The sequence below is a fragment of the Protopterus annectens genome, chromosome 4.part1, assembly GCF_019279795.1.
Source record: "Protopterus annectens isolate FY-2018-M chromosome 4.part1, PAN1.0, whole genome shotgun sequence".
NCBI lineage: Eukaryota > Metazoa > Chordata > Ceratodontiformes > Protopteridae > Protopterus > Protopterus annectens.
Window position 1 is genome coordinate 510,619,854 of NC_056734.1, and position 21,910 is coordinate 510,641,763.

At 38.9% G+C, this 21,910-nt stretch overlaps 1 protein-coding gene across 2 annotated transcripts in view; it reads right to left on the reverse strand.

Annotated features, from left to right (window-relative positions):
- The window catches only part of LOC122800943 (ephexin-1-like), an 822,598-nt gene that overhangs the window by 101,023 nt on the left and 699,665 nt on the right, over positions 1-21,910 (reverse strand). For both annotated transcript variants that reach the window (XM_044070328.1, XM_044070327.1), the window contains one exon: positions 1,024-1,116. In XM_044070328.1, the coding sequence (XP_043926263.1) occupies positions 1,024-1,116 (93 nt within the window). The remainder of the gene's footprint in view (positions 1-1,023; positions 1,117-21,910) is intronic.

The window sequence follows — 21,910 nt, forward strand, 5'->3', positions numbered from 1 at the left end:
TCAAGGTTAAGAAAAGGCTCAAATTCAGAGAGTTTGTTGTTAGGCTTATGATATTCAGCAGTGTTACCTTAATATTATCCAGACTGAAGTTTGCTATGATAGAATGTTCATCAGATGAAAACTGCCTAAAAATCTCTATAGATTTCCCAAACAGCAGTTTGATTTACGACAGTCTGTTTTATTGAGGTTTTCTTTGAAAGTCTTGGAATTCTTTATTTTCCTTTTAAATAAAAATACTTGTCTTCATCTCCGCCCTCAGTTCACAGTGAACTAATTTCCAATTCTTACATCTCCCCATGAGACACAGCTTTGTCATCTACTAACTACAACTTTTAATACTTTATAACACACTGTAATAATAGCAAACACTGCAATCAGACAATAACTATAATGTAAGAAATAAAGGAAGGAGCATACACCCAGAAATTTACCTTACCCACTCAACAGTCTGCTCTAAAGCAGAGGATGTGCATTGAATTCTCTTGAAAACATTGGAATGCTTTATTTTCCTTTTAAATAACAATACTGGTTTCCAGCTCCTCACAAAGTTCAAAGGTAAATTCATTTCTAATTCCTATCACTCAATAAGGGATGCATATTTGTTCTCTCCTAACCAGAATTTTTAATACTTTAACACATTGCAATAAAAATAAGCCACCTCACCAACAGGTATATAAAGGATACAGAGAAATGCGTTTCTGCTGCAATACTGATATAAACCTTATTACCACCACCATTCTGGGGATACCCAAATATGTTTCTATGAGGCACATAAGGTGCTGTATTAATTGTGCATTGCTTATATTCTGAAGCAGAGTGTAATTGTCTCTTTTGTCCTATGTCTAACTCTTCCTTTTGTTTTTCCATTTAAAATGAATGGCTGAAATGTATCATGTATGTGTGCAGCTGTCTCTCTGTTCGAGACTAACAGAAAATAGGCAGACATCTCTTACCATCAGATTTCTAGTCAGACAGAAACAAACTTATTTTTTGCTCCCAATGACCATGATAAAAGTATTTTACCTTCATTTTGGTGAATTCTATCTTGTTTGCTATGAGCACCATCTCTTCTGTTCGTTTCATGATTCCAACTTCCTTGTTACATTCTTCAAGGACCTATAAATAAATCCAGTAAAATGTCAAATGGACAAGGTACAGTCAGGTGAGCACAAAATGGAGTAATTGCTGCAATGATTATGGAGAGGGGGAAATCGCGATTAACTAATGTCTAATGACTGTGCTGGAGGTTTAGCACAGGCTGAATACAGACTAATATATTTAGCTGACCTTGTGAATACACATCTCTTTTATACAGCACTGCATCATACATGATCTTATGCAGATAAACAGATTTAGTGCCCAGGCATTATAAACATCGGATACTACAAACCAAACCAAATCCTCAAAAAAAGAAAACAAAAACAGATGCAGAAATGCATATGTTTTCATAAAAGTGTTTACTTTCCTACCACAGCTGTATAAACATATAACGGTCAATATAGGGAGTGCATATGTATATGTGCATTCCTGTGTGTGTGTGTGTGTGTGTGTGTGTGTGTGTGTGTGTGTGTGTGTGTGTGTGTGTGAGAGAGAGAGAGAGAGACAGAGAGAGAGACACAGACCCAGCCATGCCAGTGCATACCTCTCTACACTGTGGTTCCCCTTATATAATGAGCACAGTGACCTATCATCATGCAGGGTGATGGTGGTTTTACTACCCTTTTGCTGATCATTTCAACAATCATGCACCTCAGACTTGTTAGATTAATGGGTCTATAGTTTTCTGTATCAGTACTGGTGTCATACTTGTCTAGAATTACCACAATGACTGGCTGCCATGCTTTTATATACAAAGCCTATGGATAAACTGTGCTTGAAGAGCATTAAAAGGGGGTGAATACTTAAAAATGATTAATAAGCATCTGTGATATTATCACGACCTACATGGAATTATAACGTTTGGTGAGAGCTGCTATGAATTAATTTGGGTAATTTTGAGGGGTATTGCTTGTAGAGGATGGTGAGAGGATTCATAGTAAGCTGAACACATTTAGAGGTGAATTCATCCACAAGGATGTTTGTGATGGAGCCAGGGTTTAAAGAGAAACCCCATTTAATTATAGCTCTGTGCAGGGGTGGGTACTATTCCTTAGAAAATGGGAGTGTAGAATCAGCAATCCGTAATGAATGCCTGATATTCCAAAGGGGTGAATTAATGCAGAGGGAGGGGATGGTAAAATCAGTGTGCCTATTTCAGCATGAAAGCCACATGCCATGACTGAAATCCTTTTCCTGGAGTTCCTATTTTTTTTTACCCTCACTACCCGTGACTCTCCAAAACCTGCAGTTAGTGAGTAGGAAAAATAAAATCAGCAGAACTAATGCAAGTAACTGTAGCAACAGGACCATCTTCTTTCCCCTTGCTAACGATTGCTCTTAAAAAGCCAGGGCTAGTCAGCAGAAAAGTAAAATAAAATTAAAAAAATAACTAAAGGTCTTTTCTTCTACATTTCTTCTTTTAAAACTGCTTGATACAACTTATGCCACATACTAAAAGCTAAAACAAGCTCTTCAGTCCTGATCACAAACTTATTTCCATACCAGCAGTCAGAAATGTTGCTATGCAAATAAATGCCAGTGAATTGCACTAGTGTTGGTCAAGCCCCCTAACACTCTGTATCCAGGGCAGCTGCCCTGCACCAGCTACACCTTCTGTTTCTTCATTCCCTTACATCGTTTTTAAGAACTTACCTCTGAAACTTGTTCCTCAAGTTATTACCATGTTCTGATCATCTTTCTTTTTTTAAACCATTTTATTCCATCTGAATACCTTTTTGTTTGCTGTTGTGGAGCACATTTGGAACAATTCAGAAGCCTAAATTAAAAAAAAATGTTGACTTTTCCAGGAGGGTCAGGAGGGCTCTAGTTAGAGTTATGTACAGCAAAAGTGATGTAATTATGAGAGTATCCCTGTGAGGAAAGGGACCTGAGAGGAGAAGCCAGCTGGCTTATTATTGCCTGGGTAGAAAGTGAAATGGTTTTGTTGATTCCTGTTGCTGAAATTGGTAGAGCTATTCTGCTGTCTAGAGGTCTCTGTAAGTACTGTTTTTGTTTGTCTGCTTGTCCGCCAGAGATCTATTTTAGAAAGAGACAATGCATTTAAGTGCAAAATGTTGTTGCACTGTGAAATAGCCTGGCTAAAGGGTGAATTTATTTGTTGGATTGCAGATTAACTTGTTTGACAAGGACTGCATTTCTTTTGTACACTTCAGTTATTTGTCAATATCATTTTTAAGTTACAAACCACCTCACACACTACAACAGAAACAGGACAGTGACATAAAAAGGAGTGGGTACTACAGCAATATTATGCTGCACCAACAACCTAATACTGAGGGAGGCAGGACATGAAAATGAGTAAGGTGTTGCACTTCAAAATGTTAAGGAATTTGACAGAAATAATAAGTAGTGCAAGCATAAGGATGATAGTGCTGTTGAAATAGTAGGCGATAAAGATTTAAGAAGGATCCAACAGTTTCCACAAACAGCAAGTACTTTATTAAGTGAGACAAGATTTGTCATGTCTAAGGTGGTGCAAAGGTGAGGTACTAGACGCAAGTGAGGTGCACCAAGGGGCTGTACAAAGAAAAGCAATTATAAGAGACAGCACCTGGTTTCCTAACATGGATAAACTGACTAAAACACTCCATAGGACTATTTATTGGATCAGACTTAAATACATCCTATACTGGTGTACCTATTGCTTGCACAAATGCTAGCCTTCATTTTTAGGAGCCTATATATGGCAGTGACTATTAACTTGTGCTGTGTGATGAATATTCAGCCTTTTTAGTTGTATAGCCTGTCACATCAGCATCGTCTCACATAATGATACCAGTCCAAGACATGCGATTTGCAATGTGTGGGATACCAGAGACAATAAGACCTGACATTGACCTTCCCTTTTAATGGCTGCCAAGTCAGGTATTTTTCTGAAACAAAATGGATGCCACAAATAAATGTGATCCTACTTTTTTCTACAAGCCTTTGAAATACTAGAGGGGTTTATGATGAATATAGGAAAATCCAAAAGAAATGGCAATGTAAAAAGGCTAGAGGCAACAGATATATATTAACTATCCTAAGGAGGTGTCAAAAAAGTTCCATATATCATACAACAGGGTCAACACTAGCAATCCTAATGTTTAAGCACAAATACAGAAACAAGCTTTCATCAATCAGTGAATCAAGAGTTGTGTCAGACAAGTGCCATAGTGTGTTTTTAGCTCCATGGCACAGAGAGATAAAAGCCTCAACTATAACCAAGGTTTGGCTAGGAACTTGGGTGCTGGAGTAGACAAGCAGGGATGAGGGGATGGGAGTGTGACTACATTTGGATCTGATGAGGTCAGCAGATAGGTATGCAGTCCCAGATTGCAAATCTCTCTCTCTCTCTGTATATATATATATATATATATATATACACATATATATATATATATATATATATATATATATATATACACACATATATATGAAATCAATTTCAAGGAGGTCCATACCTCCTTTTAGAACAAGGAATATACAATTTTAGTATATAATAATTTTTTATAAATCATTTATAGATTCATGGATTGTTAGTAGGCTAACAACCCGGGGGGGGTCCTTTCTAAGCCAAGCCAAGTTTTCCTAAAAGCGTAATGATCCCTTGTGTCCAAATAGGACATTGAGGGCCAGATATTTATAAGCTACCTCTGTCCATAAGGGACATGAGTGCCAGGCTTATTTGATAAGCAAGAAGCAATTTTTTTTTCTTACCCATGTGATCCAAATCTTTTGGAGGTCAGTCAATCAACTCAAACAGTACACTTGTGTAAGCAAACTTACCATAGCAGTAGATGTTGAAATGATCACTGCTGCAGTAGTTTATGCTATACAGATTATATCCTGCCAAGGATATAACAGCCGGCTAACTTCCAAAGTTGACTCTTCACCTATTCCCAAATATTTATAAACTCCTTCCTGCTCAAGTTCTTTTACATCACATTCCTGCCCCAGGTTGATATTTTCTTGGTCCTTCAGCCTTCTTTTTTAAAATGTTGCTTGTGCCAAATTGTAAACATAGTCTAACTTGTTAAGTAAACATCTTAATGGGTTAAGGGCAAGAGAAATCAGCAGCAATGAGAAAGACTCACCCTGAAGTATCCCCTTTTGAATCTTTATCCCTGGGATAATAATTTTCCCTTTGTCAATGCTCAGCTGCAAAATGGTTTTACCATTGTTTCTTGACCACTATAATGTAATTGATCAAAGCAGGATGTATATTACACCCTGTAAACTTTCCTTTATCCATGAATGTGGGATACTGTTAAATATTTTTGAACTATATCCATGCAATACGTTTTACTTTTTTTTAGTCTTTCATTTTTACAACTCTCTGTTATGACTTTATTTAGCAACAAATAAGCCTTTGTTCCATATGACATTCTTTTATTACATTTTCTATTCGCCACAACTGAATTTTTTTTCTATATGACTATAAACTCTGTCCTTATCACTTCCAGTATGCAATTTGTATACTGTTGGAAAGCAACTGATTGCTCTACAGTTCTTAGGATGGCTTGCAGGCTCACTGTTAAGGGAGAGAAGTATAATTTCATGTTGTTAACCAAGTTGCTGACTGTTCGGGATTCACATACAAGTAATTCTTGCTCAGGGATAAATCTACATGTAAAGATACCAATACTTTTTGGCAGAAGTTAGGTATGGCATCTGGGCCTGGGGTTTTACATTTGGGAGCTTTTCTTAATTTTGTCTCAAATTTTCTGGCTGTTACTTCATCCCATTTCATATACTCTATCTTAGAGCTAATTACTGTTTCTTTTAATTCTTCTATCAGCATAGTTGTTATATTCAACAGGGTCTCCATAAATACTTCTCCAAAGTGTGCCTATTTCTTCTTTTTTGGTGGAGTTTCTATTTCTTTCTATACCTTTTGTTTTTTTCCCCAGCTCTCTATAAAACCTTTTTGAGTCATTAATGAATTGCTTATTTTGTGTTTTTCCTTTGTATGTATCTCCATACCTTGAAATCGTTTCTGTTTTTGCTGATATTTTTAGTTTATTATTGGAGATGGTGTATGATAAATCCTGGTCTGTTTTAAAATTGTGTGCTTCTTTTATTACAAGTATCTTTCCAAGGATTTTTGATGATCTGTTCCCTTTGATATAGTCTTCTAACAGTGATGTGTTTTGTCTTAGTTGTTTTCTCCAATAGTCCTGACTACTATGTTGATCTGTTGGATCAATCTTCTAGAAATTTGGGTTTTGTTAAATTTCTGTAATCTAGTTATTTCATCTATCTTTGTATGTCTATCTATCTCTAGTAAGACAAGCAGGTCTTCCCTTAGATTACTTTCTTCTGGACTGAGAACATCATCTTTGCTCTCTGTTTCCTGCAAATTTTTCAAAGAAGGTTCCAGAACATTGTCTTGTGACATATCCTCTTCAGATGCATTCTGCTCCAGTTGATGTTCTTCTATGGGGACCCACTGGTGCATCATATGTCACAACTTTTCCTCAGGGTTGCGACTGTCTCTTTCTCCTTCCATTGCTCTGCAACTTCAACTAGACTTTCACACGGGGTCTCCTAAAGAAGGCTTCAGTGCATCACCATGTGGTAAATCTTCTTCAGATGCCTCCAACTACCTCTGCTGCTCCTTAATCTGGAGATCTATTGTTTCATCACGTTGCAGCACTAACTGTATTAGGGTCTTTCTACCTTACTAATTCTGCTTTCTACATTTTCCTTTGTGATCTTATTATTTGTACTATGAACTTTTCCATGTCCAGATGCATTTGCCTGTATTTCTCTTCAAAGATCTTTGGAGCTGCTTTTTTTATATTGATTAGTCTGTCTTTCTCCTTTGCATAAATACTGTACCATACCAGAACGCTTTTTCTTTCCCATGCCAATGTTCCTTTTTTTATAACTTTCAAAAATCCATGGCTTTTGTTATTTTATATTTTTACACTTCTTCATTTGCTTATTTTTCCACATGGTCCAAAGTTTCTTCATTTATGAATTGTTTTTCATGTTTCTGTTGAATTAATGAATACAATTTTTTTTCTTTCTAGAAATTTCTCTCCTTCTTTCTGCGCATCCCCTGTCTGGGAATTCTAGGCTTCTTGTGTAATAGTAACAATTCATTTCTTCCTCATGTTCAACAGTCCACTTTGTCATCTGTATACCTATTAATTTTTCTGTCTTTCTCTTGAGCCTGGCCTAACACTGTGGTAGGAATGTTTCCATGAACTGCAGATTATGTACTGCTTTTTTTCCAGTCCTAACACCAGGAGTGAGTACTTTCTTATCCTGGGACTTGTGCACCCACTCTTCTTTCTTATTTTTCAACCAATCTTTCTGCATGATAAACAAAATGCAGTCTATACATCAGTGTCATCATGGTGAGATTTTGTAAAAACAGGGTCCACCACGTGAAGGTAGGGTGCTCACTATGACCCAAGCAGTTCCAGCAGTACAGTGCTATAACTCTCCTTTTCTTGATTATTTCATCTCTCTGTTCAGACCACTGTAGGCACATTCCAATGTGCAAACAGAACGTAGAAAGTAGTTCAGTACAATAGTAACTGTTTACTGTTAGCTTTTCGCAGCTATCTAGTGTGCTGTTTTGAATCCAGCTATTGAACTTTTTTTTTCTAACATTGTAGTTGGTAGGAAAAATGATGTACTTCTTGGCTACTGCAGGAAATAAGCATTTTATTAAGAAAGTAGAAATTTAGTATAACATTTCAAGCATGACATTGCATGGTCAAAAATTACCTCTGCAACTCAGTTACTGGTCTGAATACAGATAAAGAGGGACTGTTAGATGTTTAGCAATAATTCTGGCATTTTATCTCTTTCCTTGAATTTTATCAGAGGACGATTGCTACTTTCTGGGTAAAACTATTTTGTGAAACTTGCAAACACTGCAGAAAGAGAGAAAGGAATGAATAGGTAAGTCAAAAGTGCAAATATATAACCTGAAAGCAGACTGCATGTCTGGGTCTCTCAGCAAGGAAGAGTAAAGAAGGAGATATATCTTTTAAGACACTTTGCTTTGTGATGATACTTATATTTTTCTCTATAGGAAAGTGATTACTGCGTTTTGTATATTGCCAAATCACATCTGTACATATGCACCTGCATTTTCAGTATGCCTTGCTTGACTAACAAGAATTAAAAATAAAAACAAATAAGGTACCAAGTGTAAAAGAAATCCTTGCAGAACTACATCTGGACTGGTAGTCTTACAAAATATCGGAAGCTGGGAACAAACAAACAAACCTTAGAATTTGCTTAACAGTGACTAGAACTGAATGTAAATGCGGCAATATTGTAGTTGAGGGCCTCACCAGATGCACAGTAGCAAGTCCCGCCCCAAACCCACCCCCCCTGATATGTCATTCATGAATATGCATTCCCTCCGAATGTACAACCAAAGAAAAAGTGCACTGACATTGTAATATGACAGTAAATATAACAGTAAACTGTTTACCAACATCTGTAATTGACAAGTTTTATTGCGCTAATAATATATACTATAATCAGCAAAGAAACAAACCGTCAAAACACGTCATCAGGCTTTTTACCGTGTAGCATTATAGTTCTCTTTGTCAGAGTTGGAATGCGAGGGTTCCTAACCACAACTGCCCAAGGACGAAACATTAAGAAACTTACACTATTTCACAGATTGATTAGCATCTTACGCCCCCACCTGCCTCCTTATACTGGACTTCAACCCCAAAGCACTGAATGGTAGCAAGTGTTTCTCCTGTAAGCGAACAACAACAACAATGCCTAAGCTCCAAAACAAGCACTTCACTCGCACAAACGCCGGATAAGGAGGCAAAGCCACGTCTAATTTTATAAGTTAAAGTAACTCTCCTTTAGTACAGTAACAAGTTGCAAACAGAGACAAGACACTGTTTTACAACACACAAACAGTGTAAGTTAGGGGTCAACTCACAGCTTCCAAAAAACTAAGCGCACCACGTCCAAACCTCTTTCACCATACGTCACGCCTATAAAAAAAATTTTAACCCCCATACAACTGACGTTACTTTATGCGTACACAAGTCTGTAAAAGCAAATCCCTTCTTAATGCTCCTGTTGACATCGTAAGGCAAAACACAAGCTACAGGGCACGGTATGACATTTCACTTACATTAGCTTGTTAAGCTAACTATAGCAGCGTACTCTTTCCAACAACTTCAAGGGAAATCTATAATCCTTGCACACGTTTTTTGATACATGATGCATTTAATTTCTTCTCTACACAGAGTCTGAAATTGATCATTTGTGATCAGTCCTCTACTCCAGTAACTTAACGAAACACACTAGGACAATTCACGAACTGGTTCCGTTTATCCGTTAAATACACTACGAAAGTATGGGAAACTAATATCATAGCCCTCAATCTTTTCTCTCCAAACTCGAGGACAAATTCAGAAAGAATCAGGAACGCTTTTTAAAAACCGGGTTGTCACTCAGTTTGCGACATGCCCACTTCTGCGCAAAACAAATCGGTGAGGGCCTCAACTACAATATCACCATAAATGCTTTAGAAGCTGCTAGTTCTACCTATTTTTTCAGGAGGTGGAGTTTTCTAAACAGTATCATAATGATTGCGGCCTCAGCCCTCTAGCTATTGGTCAGAAACAACTAATGAAGCCGATCACCATATGTCATGTTGTTTCAAAGTTAGATAAAGCAGACTTTACCACTGTCAACCAAACGTGATTCTGGCAGACAGTACTCTAGAGATCAAACACTACTGATAAAGAAGACCTCTGATCTCAGTACGTTTAGCTACTCTGATAGATTAAAAGCCATGTCCCTCTACTCAGTGTCATATAGACTCCTGTGGGGTGACCTCTGCTCAGCCTTCCATGCTATGAATGACACAGCACACTGAGCTCCTTCACCTAAAAAGAACCAGAGGCAAAGCCAATACCTGCTGCAGAGACCTAAACTTATACTAACATATCAGTGTTACCAAATGGGGTGACAAGATACCTAAATCCAGTGTTCCCCATTTATGAAATAGGCTGCTCTTACAAAAAGCAAAGTACTACCCTATCAACCTTTAAAAGCAGTCTAGATGAATGCTGGGTTAATCATAAATTTTCCCCTGGGATACATGACAAAAACTACTTAATAGAGGGAACATTGTTGGTGTTCTACCAGTACTGAATGATGTAGCTGAGCGTTTCAATGATCTCCTTGGCCATAAAGTTCTAAAAACCTATGAACCCAACTCAAAAAGTAATAATTGTGGCTTAATCTTGTCACACAGACAATAATTGACCAGTACACTTTCTGACTGCTGCTGCTCTTGACTCCAAAGAAAATAGGTTTGAATTGCTTTCTGTTTATAACCAAAGCACCAAGGTTTCAACCACTAAAGAAAGCACAAATGTCTGTACAGTCTGTTAAAACATGCAATCATGTGATATAACTGGACTTGCACAGATGAACAAATGTTGCCACCATATCGATAACTTCATAAATTGTTAGTGCAGTTTTCTCCAAACTGACAACATTTTGAACCAGCTACATACTTTAGTAATAATTTGGTTGTCATTATTATAGTCAGCCTGACAGGTTTATTTCTAATTACCATCTTAAGCAATGAGTAAGTTTACTGTCAAGGTTGTAAGGGATGCTGTGAAATTACTGTCAGTAACATTACTTTCATGGTTCTGTAAATATAAATGACATTCTAATCCAAAATGTTTGATTAAAGAATATTTACAGAATTAAAAAAAATATTAAACATAAGCAGTTTCAAACAGTAAAGAGATAGGTAGTAGGATGCTTTAAAACAAATTTGAATAAACAACATCAAATGCATGATGCACAAAAAATTAATGGAACTAGTTATGTTCCTCAAAATCCAATCGGGCCATTCTTACCTGAAGTACCCCAGCTTTATATCTGCTTGCAATGCTGCAGCACTGCTAGTACCTAGGTAATGAATATTTATAAGGACAGCTTGACTGAATAGAATGAATACTGATTAATGCACAAATGTCACTGTTAACCAGAGCTCTGTGACACTTGAGGGAGAGTTTGGGTGGGGTTTGTACTGTACACATCTAGGATATTACAGACAAGTTATCAGGGCTGGCCTTAGCCGAAATGGCGACCTAGGTGAAGTAGTGCTCCGGTGCCCCTTAAGCCCCACCCACAACATACTCATGAAACACCCCTATTTGAGCCACACTCACAGGTAGGTTACTCCACAAGAAAGCCACTCCAGTAATTTCCTTACATTTAAATGCATAGGAAGAAAAAGATACATTGTAATGTAATTAAATTGCAACTACCTTTAGTACATATTTTCTACTTTAAATACCAGAGCCGGATCATGCTCAAAATAGCCCTAGGCAGGGTAATAGACCAACCTCTCCAGAGCAGCCCCTTCTGCATCAACCCCTACCCCCCAGCAGCAGCCCCTTCCTCAGTCATTCCAGTGTTCCATTATTTGGTTATTTCTTACCAGTTACCATGCATAGTATTCTCTTATTTGCTTCTACGGTGATTACAGATATTGAAATAAAATAGCACAAACACAGACAGCCATTTGCTAAACAAACATTATAGTCTAGCAATGAAAACAGACTTAGCATGAGCAGTAAACTTATCTTGTCCTTGAAAGTCACATTCATTGAAATGGCATGAAAACCCACATTAATAGAAAATGCATCTGGCCAGTGGAGAATTAAGTTTACCTTTGTGCTGTTTTCAAAACAGACTCCTTCCACACATTTTTAGGGACATGCATACATGTATTTGTTCGTTGATTCACCTTATATTCCTTGTATAATACAACACCACTTATTAGAATGTGTTTTAAATTTGTAGTTTTAAACATTCTTTTAATAAGCAATGAAACAAAATGTATGATCCAATAACTACCCATTTCAGAAAATTTCAACCATAAAAGGCCACTCAAGACTTCTGTCATTACAATCCACCTATATTACTCCATATGCACAATCTCTGCAGAAGTAAAATCTGAATTCCACATTAAAAAAATTTGTAACAAATGAAGAGGTTGCTACTAGCAAACAACTTTACATATCAACGTTTTATCTACAAATTCAGTGCCTGCTTCCCTTGAAGAATTAATTGCCTATATTACATTAAAAAATTGGTAAGTTGGTAATATTGTAATAGGAAATGTTCATAATTGCTAGGCATCTCATACAAAGGACATACTCAGGAGAGTAGAACCACTATCCCCTCTTATAATGCTTCAAATCAGCAACCATATGGGCATTGCAAAATCAGCACTCCATCTACATGGTGTGAGTAGAATCCACAGCTTCTGCACCAAAGGCAATTATGCTACTAACACTGCTTTCAGATTCTACAGAATAGTGTGCCATTTAATAAACAAAAAACAGCTAGTTGCACATTGAAAACATTTACACTTGTTAGAGTGATGTGTCTCACATAGCAATACACACAGACATACCTACTCTCTCATGAAGCAACACACACATACCTTCTTTTTCATACAGCAACTACCAACTAGTTTAAATTCTACACACTCCTACTCTCCCATACAACACACAGACACATACCTTCTCTCTCATGCTGCATTTGGTTTACCTCACAGTCAAAACACATGCTGCTTGAATAGCTATCCATCAGTATATCGCTTACTCAGAGGTGATCTCTGCCTGACTTACAAAGCCATGTCCAACTCAGAATGGATGGACATGCTCCACCTAAAGAAATCCAAGTCACTGTGAGCCACGCGCTCTAGTGAGCTAAACCTTGCCACAACAATAAATAGAACATGCTGGAGGGATATATTCCTGTCACAGAGAATCCCCATGCTTTGAAACAAAATTCCAAATTACATCAGGCAGAGCCCCTCACTAACACTCTTCAAGAGAAACCTTGATGAGTGGATGGGTAACAGAAAATACACCCCTGGGATCACTTCATTAGCTCTGCTTGACAGAGGATCAGTTAATTAATCAATGGGGTGTCGAAAGCCGACACACTCTGGCTAGGCTTACAAATGCCCTCGGGCAGATAGCCTAGTACCTACCTATAAACCTATAATCTTTGACCTCCTGACCTTTGCCTGTTCCAAACAAATCTAGGGAAATACGTCCATGCTATTATTAGTCAATGTACAGCATAAAACAAGCCATCCACTACAAAACACCCCTTTATATTTGTATAACAACTTTAGAAGTCATACATGATAAACCTTGAAGGAGGGAACGTAAACAACTCAAGTGAAACAATAACAAAAGTATGAAACCAATAAGGAATGAAAGCCGATGAATTCTAAGCAATAGAAAATATGAATCATGTAATTTATCAAACTGTAATATGCATTAACCCCATTTATTTATAGCATATTCAATATGCTGAAGAACTCCACTGATCCATGGACCCTTTTCAGCCGTTCACTTATAACCATCTCTAAAAGCAAACCCTGACACAAGTGAAACATTTTACATAGATGCTGGGTAGAACTAACCTGTTACTCCACCTTAATTATGACTACCGACCAAGAATTCAAAAAAATCAATTAGGCCCTCAGGCAGAAGATAATGAACTTCAATTATATGAAATGTACTCAACATTTTTTTTTTTTTATATTATAGAGAAAGCAATGTATAAACATTAGCTGCAAAGCATCATCTCAATGTCACTACTCATACAGAACAGAAATGCATTGGAATATTAATCCGCTTAATACAATATCATACAGTGTAGACTACAGCACAAAGCCTTCCTTACCTCATAATGCATATGCAAAAACTTCTAGTAAGGATGCCTGTGTAATGTGCAAATAACACTTATTATGAAATATTTGTTTCTTCATTTATTTACTGCAATGTCATACCCCCACCAAAAAAAAAAATGGAAAACTCAACAATATGACTGCAAGTTTAGTTTACCCCATATCACACAGGCTAGCAGTCTGCTTGCACATTTTTTGTTCTTCAAAAAAATCATGCTGATGGAAATTGTTTTAGTGTAATAACTTTCTAAGTGATGTTGATGATAAACCTGTGTCGCTAATGATACTATGCTCCTATTATCTAGTCAAAAGTGTAAGACACTGCAGAAACTGCAATGACTTCCCAGACACTTAAAACACCAAATTGATGAAGTTTTTTATTGTGAATGCCTGAAGAAAAGTCCAGCATTTGTTAAGAAAGCACACAAGGATTTGATCTCATCCTGGAGGTAACTTTTAATGACATCCATATGTCTTTGCGTTCAGTGCGCACTTCCCTTCTTTGTAAAATATGCTTCTATGCTACCTTTTATACGTGGGGCAAATGCTAACAACTGCATACAGACGGTTCGAAAAAAAAAAGATGAATAACAGAATGTGAAGGGAATAAAAGTGCCTATGCAACTGGACAAAATTAAAGTTTAGCTCCATACATTCCCAGTTTGAGTACAAAGTTAACCAATCTCTGAACATTAGCAAAAAGAGGTCTGCCCAGGTCAATATACAAACCTGAAAAACTAGCATTTTAGTTTCAGCATTTCAATTCCATTTTATATAGTCTAGATTTTATAGTTTTGATTAACATACATTAACATGCACTTGCAGCAGTGCGCAGTTTCAACTACACTGTTTTCCATATTGTATTTGGTGATCTTGGCTATCCGGCTGACTAGCAATTTAAGGGAAATGTAGAGTACTGGGCAGGGTTTGGGCGGTCCTTGCTACTGCGAATCTAGTGGGATAATGCTCCAAAACAAAACCAAATGAACACAAATCGCACCCTTTACGAGGCTGATCTGTACAGCACCCTAGGTGGTTGGTTGCCTAGTTCGCCTATGCCTAAGGCCAGCCGTGCAAGTTATGCCCGACTTATGCCATACATTTCAAACAGATGCCAGTCCTTTTTAATATGGCACTTCTTTCTGTTAGGGAAATTAGGTAATCTAAAGGAATGCTGTTTCTGTGTTTTTCCTCTTAGACTGCTCTTTTTGCAAAGGCTGACCCTCTCCCGAAATGTTCTTCGGATGTTCCGCAACTGGCAACATTCAATCTCTATGGCAACTGTTTTGAAAATCTTGAACTAAGAGAATATTTCAATTTCATAGAATTCATACAAGTTTCAAGGCAATTTATTCTTGTGAGCACCAATACCTTAGAATACCCACTCACAGGCTATACCCACTTTCTCAAGGAGATCTGGGCCAGTTAGTCCTGAGGTAAATGTGACGGTACCCATTCAGCCATCCAGATTCTGTTTGAAAGATGAAAACTGTATCGTACTTCTTAATCTGCAGGAGCAGCTTATTGCAGAGATGGGAGAGAGAGTGCACAATGACTTGATATTTATATCATGTTCTATTTATGTGCTAAAGATTAAGAACCCTGGTTCTGGTGTTTACTATTATACCGTTAGACATATAATAAAATCCAAAACAAGTAAAAGACTGGAAAATTTATGACTGAAAAAATTAGCACATGCTTTTATCTTTCAGCACAACTAAGGCACAACACATTTATAATGTATGACCCATTTAATCTTGGTTTTACATAAGCATCCAAACTAATTTGCCACTGCAGTTCATTTACTTGTAATTTTCTGCATCACAGCCCAAAACCCCATATCAACCACATCTAATACAAAAAAAAAAAAACCTTTTTTTCAACTTGCACAGCTTTATGTTTTTCAAGAGCATGTACGTCTCTAGTTCTCAAAACATAAACTTTTATAGATTCTACTTTTTAATATTCTTGTGATCATCCCAATATAAAAACTTTCAAGTGTAGAACATTGCAAATTCAACACGTTTTTATACCACAGTTAAAATAACCAGGCTAGCATATGCTCTATTAAATGATCTAAGAATGGCCAATAGGCTGTCTGAAATATAGCTACAGTAAACACAATTAGAGCATTTATAATAAAGCCACAAATCTCAGTTCACTTTGATTAAGCACATTTCAAATTTCTACTTTTTTTATTAGCAAAATCAGGTTCATTTTCAATGATTTTGGATCATCAATGATGATCAAAAAACAAGTACATAAATCTCCAAGGAAGTACAAAAGTTAGACAATGTTTTTAGTGGTGCAAGCTCTGAATACCTCTTCACATAACTATATTAACTTCACAGTCACATAGTTTTTGGATATAAAAACCGCAATCACATTTGAAAAAGCATATCAAGAATTATGACTGCAAAGCTAAACAATGAGAAAGTAAAAGTCATCCACAGGTAGGGAAAAGGCATGTATAACTTACTTATTTGTATAATTATTGTAAAGACAACCAAATCTGACCATAGAACTGTAAATCAGTATTGATTATTTTATTTTCTTGGAGCTTTTGTACTATTTCTGAGGTTATGTATGAAATTACCTTGGCAAAGGGAGGAGAGGCCAAGGGAGCCCTCAGGAAGAGACTTGCCTATGATACCAGACCATCTGCCCACTGCTGCCCAAAGGACTGCCACTCTTGGATTAGATTGCACAGCCACAGAAGACACTGCTTGATTATGGGGTAGAAACCTATGATCCCTTGAGACTTAAGGGTGTCTACTATCACTATCTGAGGTTCACCAAAACTTTACATCAACATAAATCATGTGTTTTTTTTTTTTGTCAACAGTTAGGGACTCATGTCCAACCCTACAAGAAAAAAAACTTTTCTTTCTCTCAACAACTGCACATTTTTACATAGCCTATCTAAAGAAAAGCAATACAGACTGTAACAATCATGTGACATACAGCACAACTGTCTGTAAAGACCAGCACTTAATGCCGTACTGCTGAAAAAAAATTACATATACACTGTTAACAACGTAACACTGTGCTACTGTGCACAGACACATATACCCTTAGAACTCACCACAAAGAGAGATTTTCATAATTAATATTGTGACGTCTCTGCTCTGGGCCAGTAATCAAGGAGCCTCAATCCTCACCACTGACACCGGTGAAGAACATTCACTTGGAACAAAAATTGATACACCCAGTATTTCCAGATGCAACTCGTTGCACCAAGCACAATTTCCCTTAACAGCACACAGGGAACACAATCCGATCTTGGGGCCCTCTCTCTCACCAGGCCCCAAATAAGACTCCACACTGACTAAAGCTATAGAGTGGGGTCCTCAGCAGAGTGTTTCAAGCCAAGTTTTCCACCACCCTCTCTCTGAAACTAGTGCTCTGTGTCCCTGCTCCAAGTAGCTGACACACACACTGAGATATGACCCACACACACACACACACCCCCTGGGGAAGGCTGGTACAGATTTACCAGCTATGGCCCTTTACCCAGACTATAAGGTAGAGAATACCACCAGAACACCCCAAAGCCAGCTACTCTAAGGCTCTTACAAGGGTACCGAATTATACTGAGTAAAATTAATACTAATACAAATGGCAGTATTTGACAATGCAGAAAGGCTTTCAGAAGTGGCCAGTGGCACCAAATAAATATAAGTACTCTCAAAGTTTAAAATATTCTCTGAAAGACCAGCCACAATGAAGAGTTTAAATATATTTAATAATACATCATAAAAGAATATGAAAATAGTAAATATCTATTGACAATAAACACCAGAGTTTCAATCACAGGAAATTTTAAAAATAACACTGAGGGAAAGGTTCACACAGATACAGAAAAACAATACTTGACTAATTTCACTAAATTTTCCTGACTGATGTAAAGAATTACTGTCCCCTAGTTCACTTACTAGAGCAAGGCAAGATGACATTGGTGTTTGATCCTTCTTTGTCAGGTTTCAAAAAAAGACTGCTCTGAGACTTCTGTTTCATGTAGTAATATGACATCATTTCAGTGCTGGATTACAGAATGACATCATGTATATCTGGCCATCTGACTCTGGTTCCCACACTACCCCCTTTACTGGAAACTGAACCAGAATCTAGCACATGTGTGTCATAACAAATACACATAGAGCTTTGCTAAGATGTGTTACTGCATCTAGAAGATATAAAACCATTTCAAAAACTTCCACTCTTCCAGGGTAGCAATTAGTTTACCACTAAGGACAATATAGTAAGCATTCCTAGTCTTGGTTTTCAAGGACATTTTGTCTCTGGAGGCAATCATAACTGTAAGATACAATCTTTATGGCCTAAGCCAGGTAATTTAATTTCAGATTTTTTTTCAAAGTTAGCTGGACTGAGATCAACCTCTTCTCTTCTAGTATCCCCTGTTACAATGTCTTCATTTCAACAGCTACAATACAGTCTGACATACAGTTATATTTCTTTGTTGTCCAGCAGGACCCACTGTTGGTACATTTTTAACATAAGCACCTGTACAAATCAGTTTGATATACAAATGGCATATAATTCTTTACAAAACTCCATCTAGCTATGCTGGGTTATGTTACACAGCTACTGCCCTACTTCTCCTGGCATAGCTGTCCATACCTCACATCATCACATCTCACCCTGCTTTGAAGACTCAAGCTAGTTTTTCAAGTGACCCTTGAGAAACATGGCTTGAGGGACATGAGCCTGTCTGAGAACACATTAACCCATGCCTTGTCTTGACAGACCATCTGCATTGTTATTGCTGACCCCACTAGGGTGCTGCACTGTCATATCATATGCATAAAGCACTAGGCTACACCTTAACTTAGCATTTTGCTGGCTGGCTTGATGTAGATGTGTTAAGGGATTGTGGTCTTTAACTACAGTGAATTCCCTTCCATATAGATAGGGTTGAAGTTTCTGCAGTGCCCATACTATGGCTAGACATTCTTTTTCTACTGCTGTACAACATCCCTCCCTAGGTTGGAGTCTACAGCTGATATATACAACTGGGTGCTCTTCTGTCTCTCTGAGGAAACCTATTTGAGTGCATCCCCCACCCCATGGTTCAAAGCATTCACCTGCACAACAAATTATTTGCTGTAATCAGAACTGGCTAACACAGGGGGTCCTCCCAAAGCCCCTTTAAGCTTCTGGAATGTCTGCTCACAGGCTGTGGTTTACACTACCTTATCTGGCCTGTTTTTTCTTGTTAGGTCTGTGAGGGGAGCAGCTATTGTACTGTAATTGGGAATTAACTTTCTATAGCACCTTGTTGTCCCCAAGAATGCCCTCACCTGCTTTTTGATAACAGGGGCAGGCCACACCTGAACAGCTTTCACTTTGGCAGGTTCTGGCCTGATCTTATCACTCCCCACCCTATGTCCCAGGTAGGAGACCTATGCCATATGCACCTGACACTTGTTGGGCTTAATGATCAACCCTGCCCTTTCTAGTCTGCCCAGGACCTCCCTGAAATGCTGAAGGTGCTTATGCCAGGAATGGCTGTAGATGACAATATCATCCAGGTAAGCAAGGGCATAATCTCCTGCTCCTGCTAGGATATGATCTACTAACCTGTGGAAGGTTGCTGGGGCATTTTTCCTCCCAAAGGGCATCTTCATGAACTCGTATAATCCAAAATGAGTCACAAAAGCTAACCTCTCTCTATTGGTGGGAATCAAGGGCACCCACCAGTAGCCTTTGGTCAGATCAATAATGGTGAGATACATAAGCTCCACCCAACTGTTCTAAGGCTTCATCTGTCCTAGGCAGGGGGTAAGCACCAGACTATGGGTGGCTAGTTTTCTGTAGTGCACACAAAACCTGGTGCTGCCATCTTTCTTTGGAACCAGCACCACTGGGGAGGCCCAGAGACTGCTGGATTCCTGGATTAATTCTAGTTCCAACATTTCCATATCTCCTCCATCAGAGTCTGTCTGACTCACTCAGGCACCCTGTAAGGGGCCTACTTGACAGGCCTTTGGGGTTGTGTATCCACATGGTGCTGCACCAGGTGGGTGCACCCAGGTTTCCCAATGAACAGTCTCCCAAACTTCTATAACACTGCTTGGATTTCTTGAACCTGGGAAGGGGATAGCCGCTGGGATATTGCTCCCCCTTCCACTGATTTGTTAGTCGAGCCTCACTGAGGAGGATAAGTCACCAGATCCCCCTCAGACTCTTCCTGCCACCCACTAAAAATACTTAGCACAAGGGGCTCCCTATCATGCTAAGGCTTCATCATGTTAACATGGTACAGTTTGTGTCCCTGCCGCTTGCCTAGCAGTTCTACCATATAGATAACATCACTGACCTTCCTTGCCACTTTGAAGAGTCCTTCCCAACCTGCCTGCAGCTTACTGTGTCTGACAGGAATGAGCAACATAACCTGCTGTCTCACAGCATACTCTCGGGCGCGAGCATTCCTGTCATACCAGACCTTTTTCTGCTGTTTCCTGACAGGTTCTCATGGGCCAAGTCCATGAGCTTCCTAAGCCTTGTCCTGAGGTTTAGGACATGTGCTGCAACAGACTGCTTGTGGGATTCACAATCACCCTCTCACTCATCATGAATCAAATCTAAAGGCGCCCTCACCCTATGCCCGTACAGCAACTCAAAAGTATCTCTCTGTATGCAAACAGCAGATGGGGAAAATATTTGTTCCACTCTCTCTTAAACTGGTCTGCAAATGCCTGCAGCATAGCCTTTAGTGTAGACTTTAACCTCTCCACAAGACCATTAGTCCGGGGTGGCAGGGGTGGTCTTTAGGTGCTTCATCCCACAGACAAGCCAGCAGGTCTGACATGAAGTTGGCACCTCTGTCAGCCACTATTTCTCCTGGGAAGCTTACCCTGCAGAAAATCTGTAACACAGCATTTGGCACCTAATCTGCCTTGATGGATGACAGACCCACCACCTCAGGGTATCTAATAGCATAATCTATTAACACCAGGATATACCTCTTCCCTGTGGAACTTGAGGTACTCAGAGGCCCCACAATATCCACAGCTACCCTCTGAAACAGCTCCTCAATCACAGGCAAAAGCATAAAAGGAGGTTTAACCTTGCCTCCTGTCTTGCCTACTTGTTGGCACTGCTTGTAGGTCCTGCAGTACCCTGGCTACATTCCTTGCATTCCCAGGCCAATAAAAATTGTGCATAATATGTCTCTTGGTACACTTTATGCCCATATGACCTGCAAAAGGAATGTCACTGGCTATGGCTCGAAGCACTAGACGATAGGCTCTAGGCACCACCAACTGCTGTATTACCTCACCCTCTAGCCGTCCCTCAGGGGCTTATTCTCTATACAGTAACACTTTGTTCCAGTATACAGACTCCTCTCTTCCTTAAGAATCAAGTGCCTCCCTAGCTACCTCCCTCAAAGCCTCTTAGTGCAGATTTTGACAGCTGCACCTGTCTCAACTCATTCTTTGTGACACTTCCCAGTTCCCTTTCCACAGGAAGTCTGTTATCCTCTGACAGTGGTGCCTCGCTGACAGCCTGGGTACTACCACTCACCACTGCCCTTGCAGTCACTCTGTCCAAGGGAACATCATTATCTACCAGCAGCTGTGGCTCATCTTCAGACTCACTGCTACAGGGTAGCTCCCTCCCTGAAATAGCCACTTCACCAACCCTGGGTTTAGATGTAGGGTCTCTGTCTGGGTGTCCCCCAGGCTATTAGACTCACATGCCCATCTCCAAGCCTCACTGCATGTAACTGTATGCACACAAGGTACTGCATTATCAAAATCATTCCCTGTTAAGACATCTGCAGGGATATCCTCAAACACACCTACTTGCTTGCTTCCTTTTCACCCTCCCAGTCAAGGTGAATCCTGGCCAAAGACATTTGGAATGAGGTTCTTCCTAAAGCTCTGACTGGAGTGGACTGCCAAAGCAAGTACTGTTTCTCTTTAACCACTGCAGGCTTCACAATGGTTATGCCAGAGGCTGTATCTCTGTTAGCAGTGGCCTGTTTTCCATCCACTAAGATAGGATATAAACTCTTGTGATAGTCTGGTACCCCTGTTGTCTCCA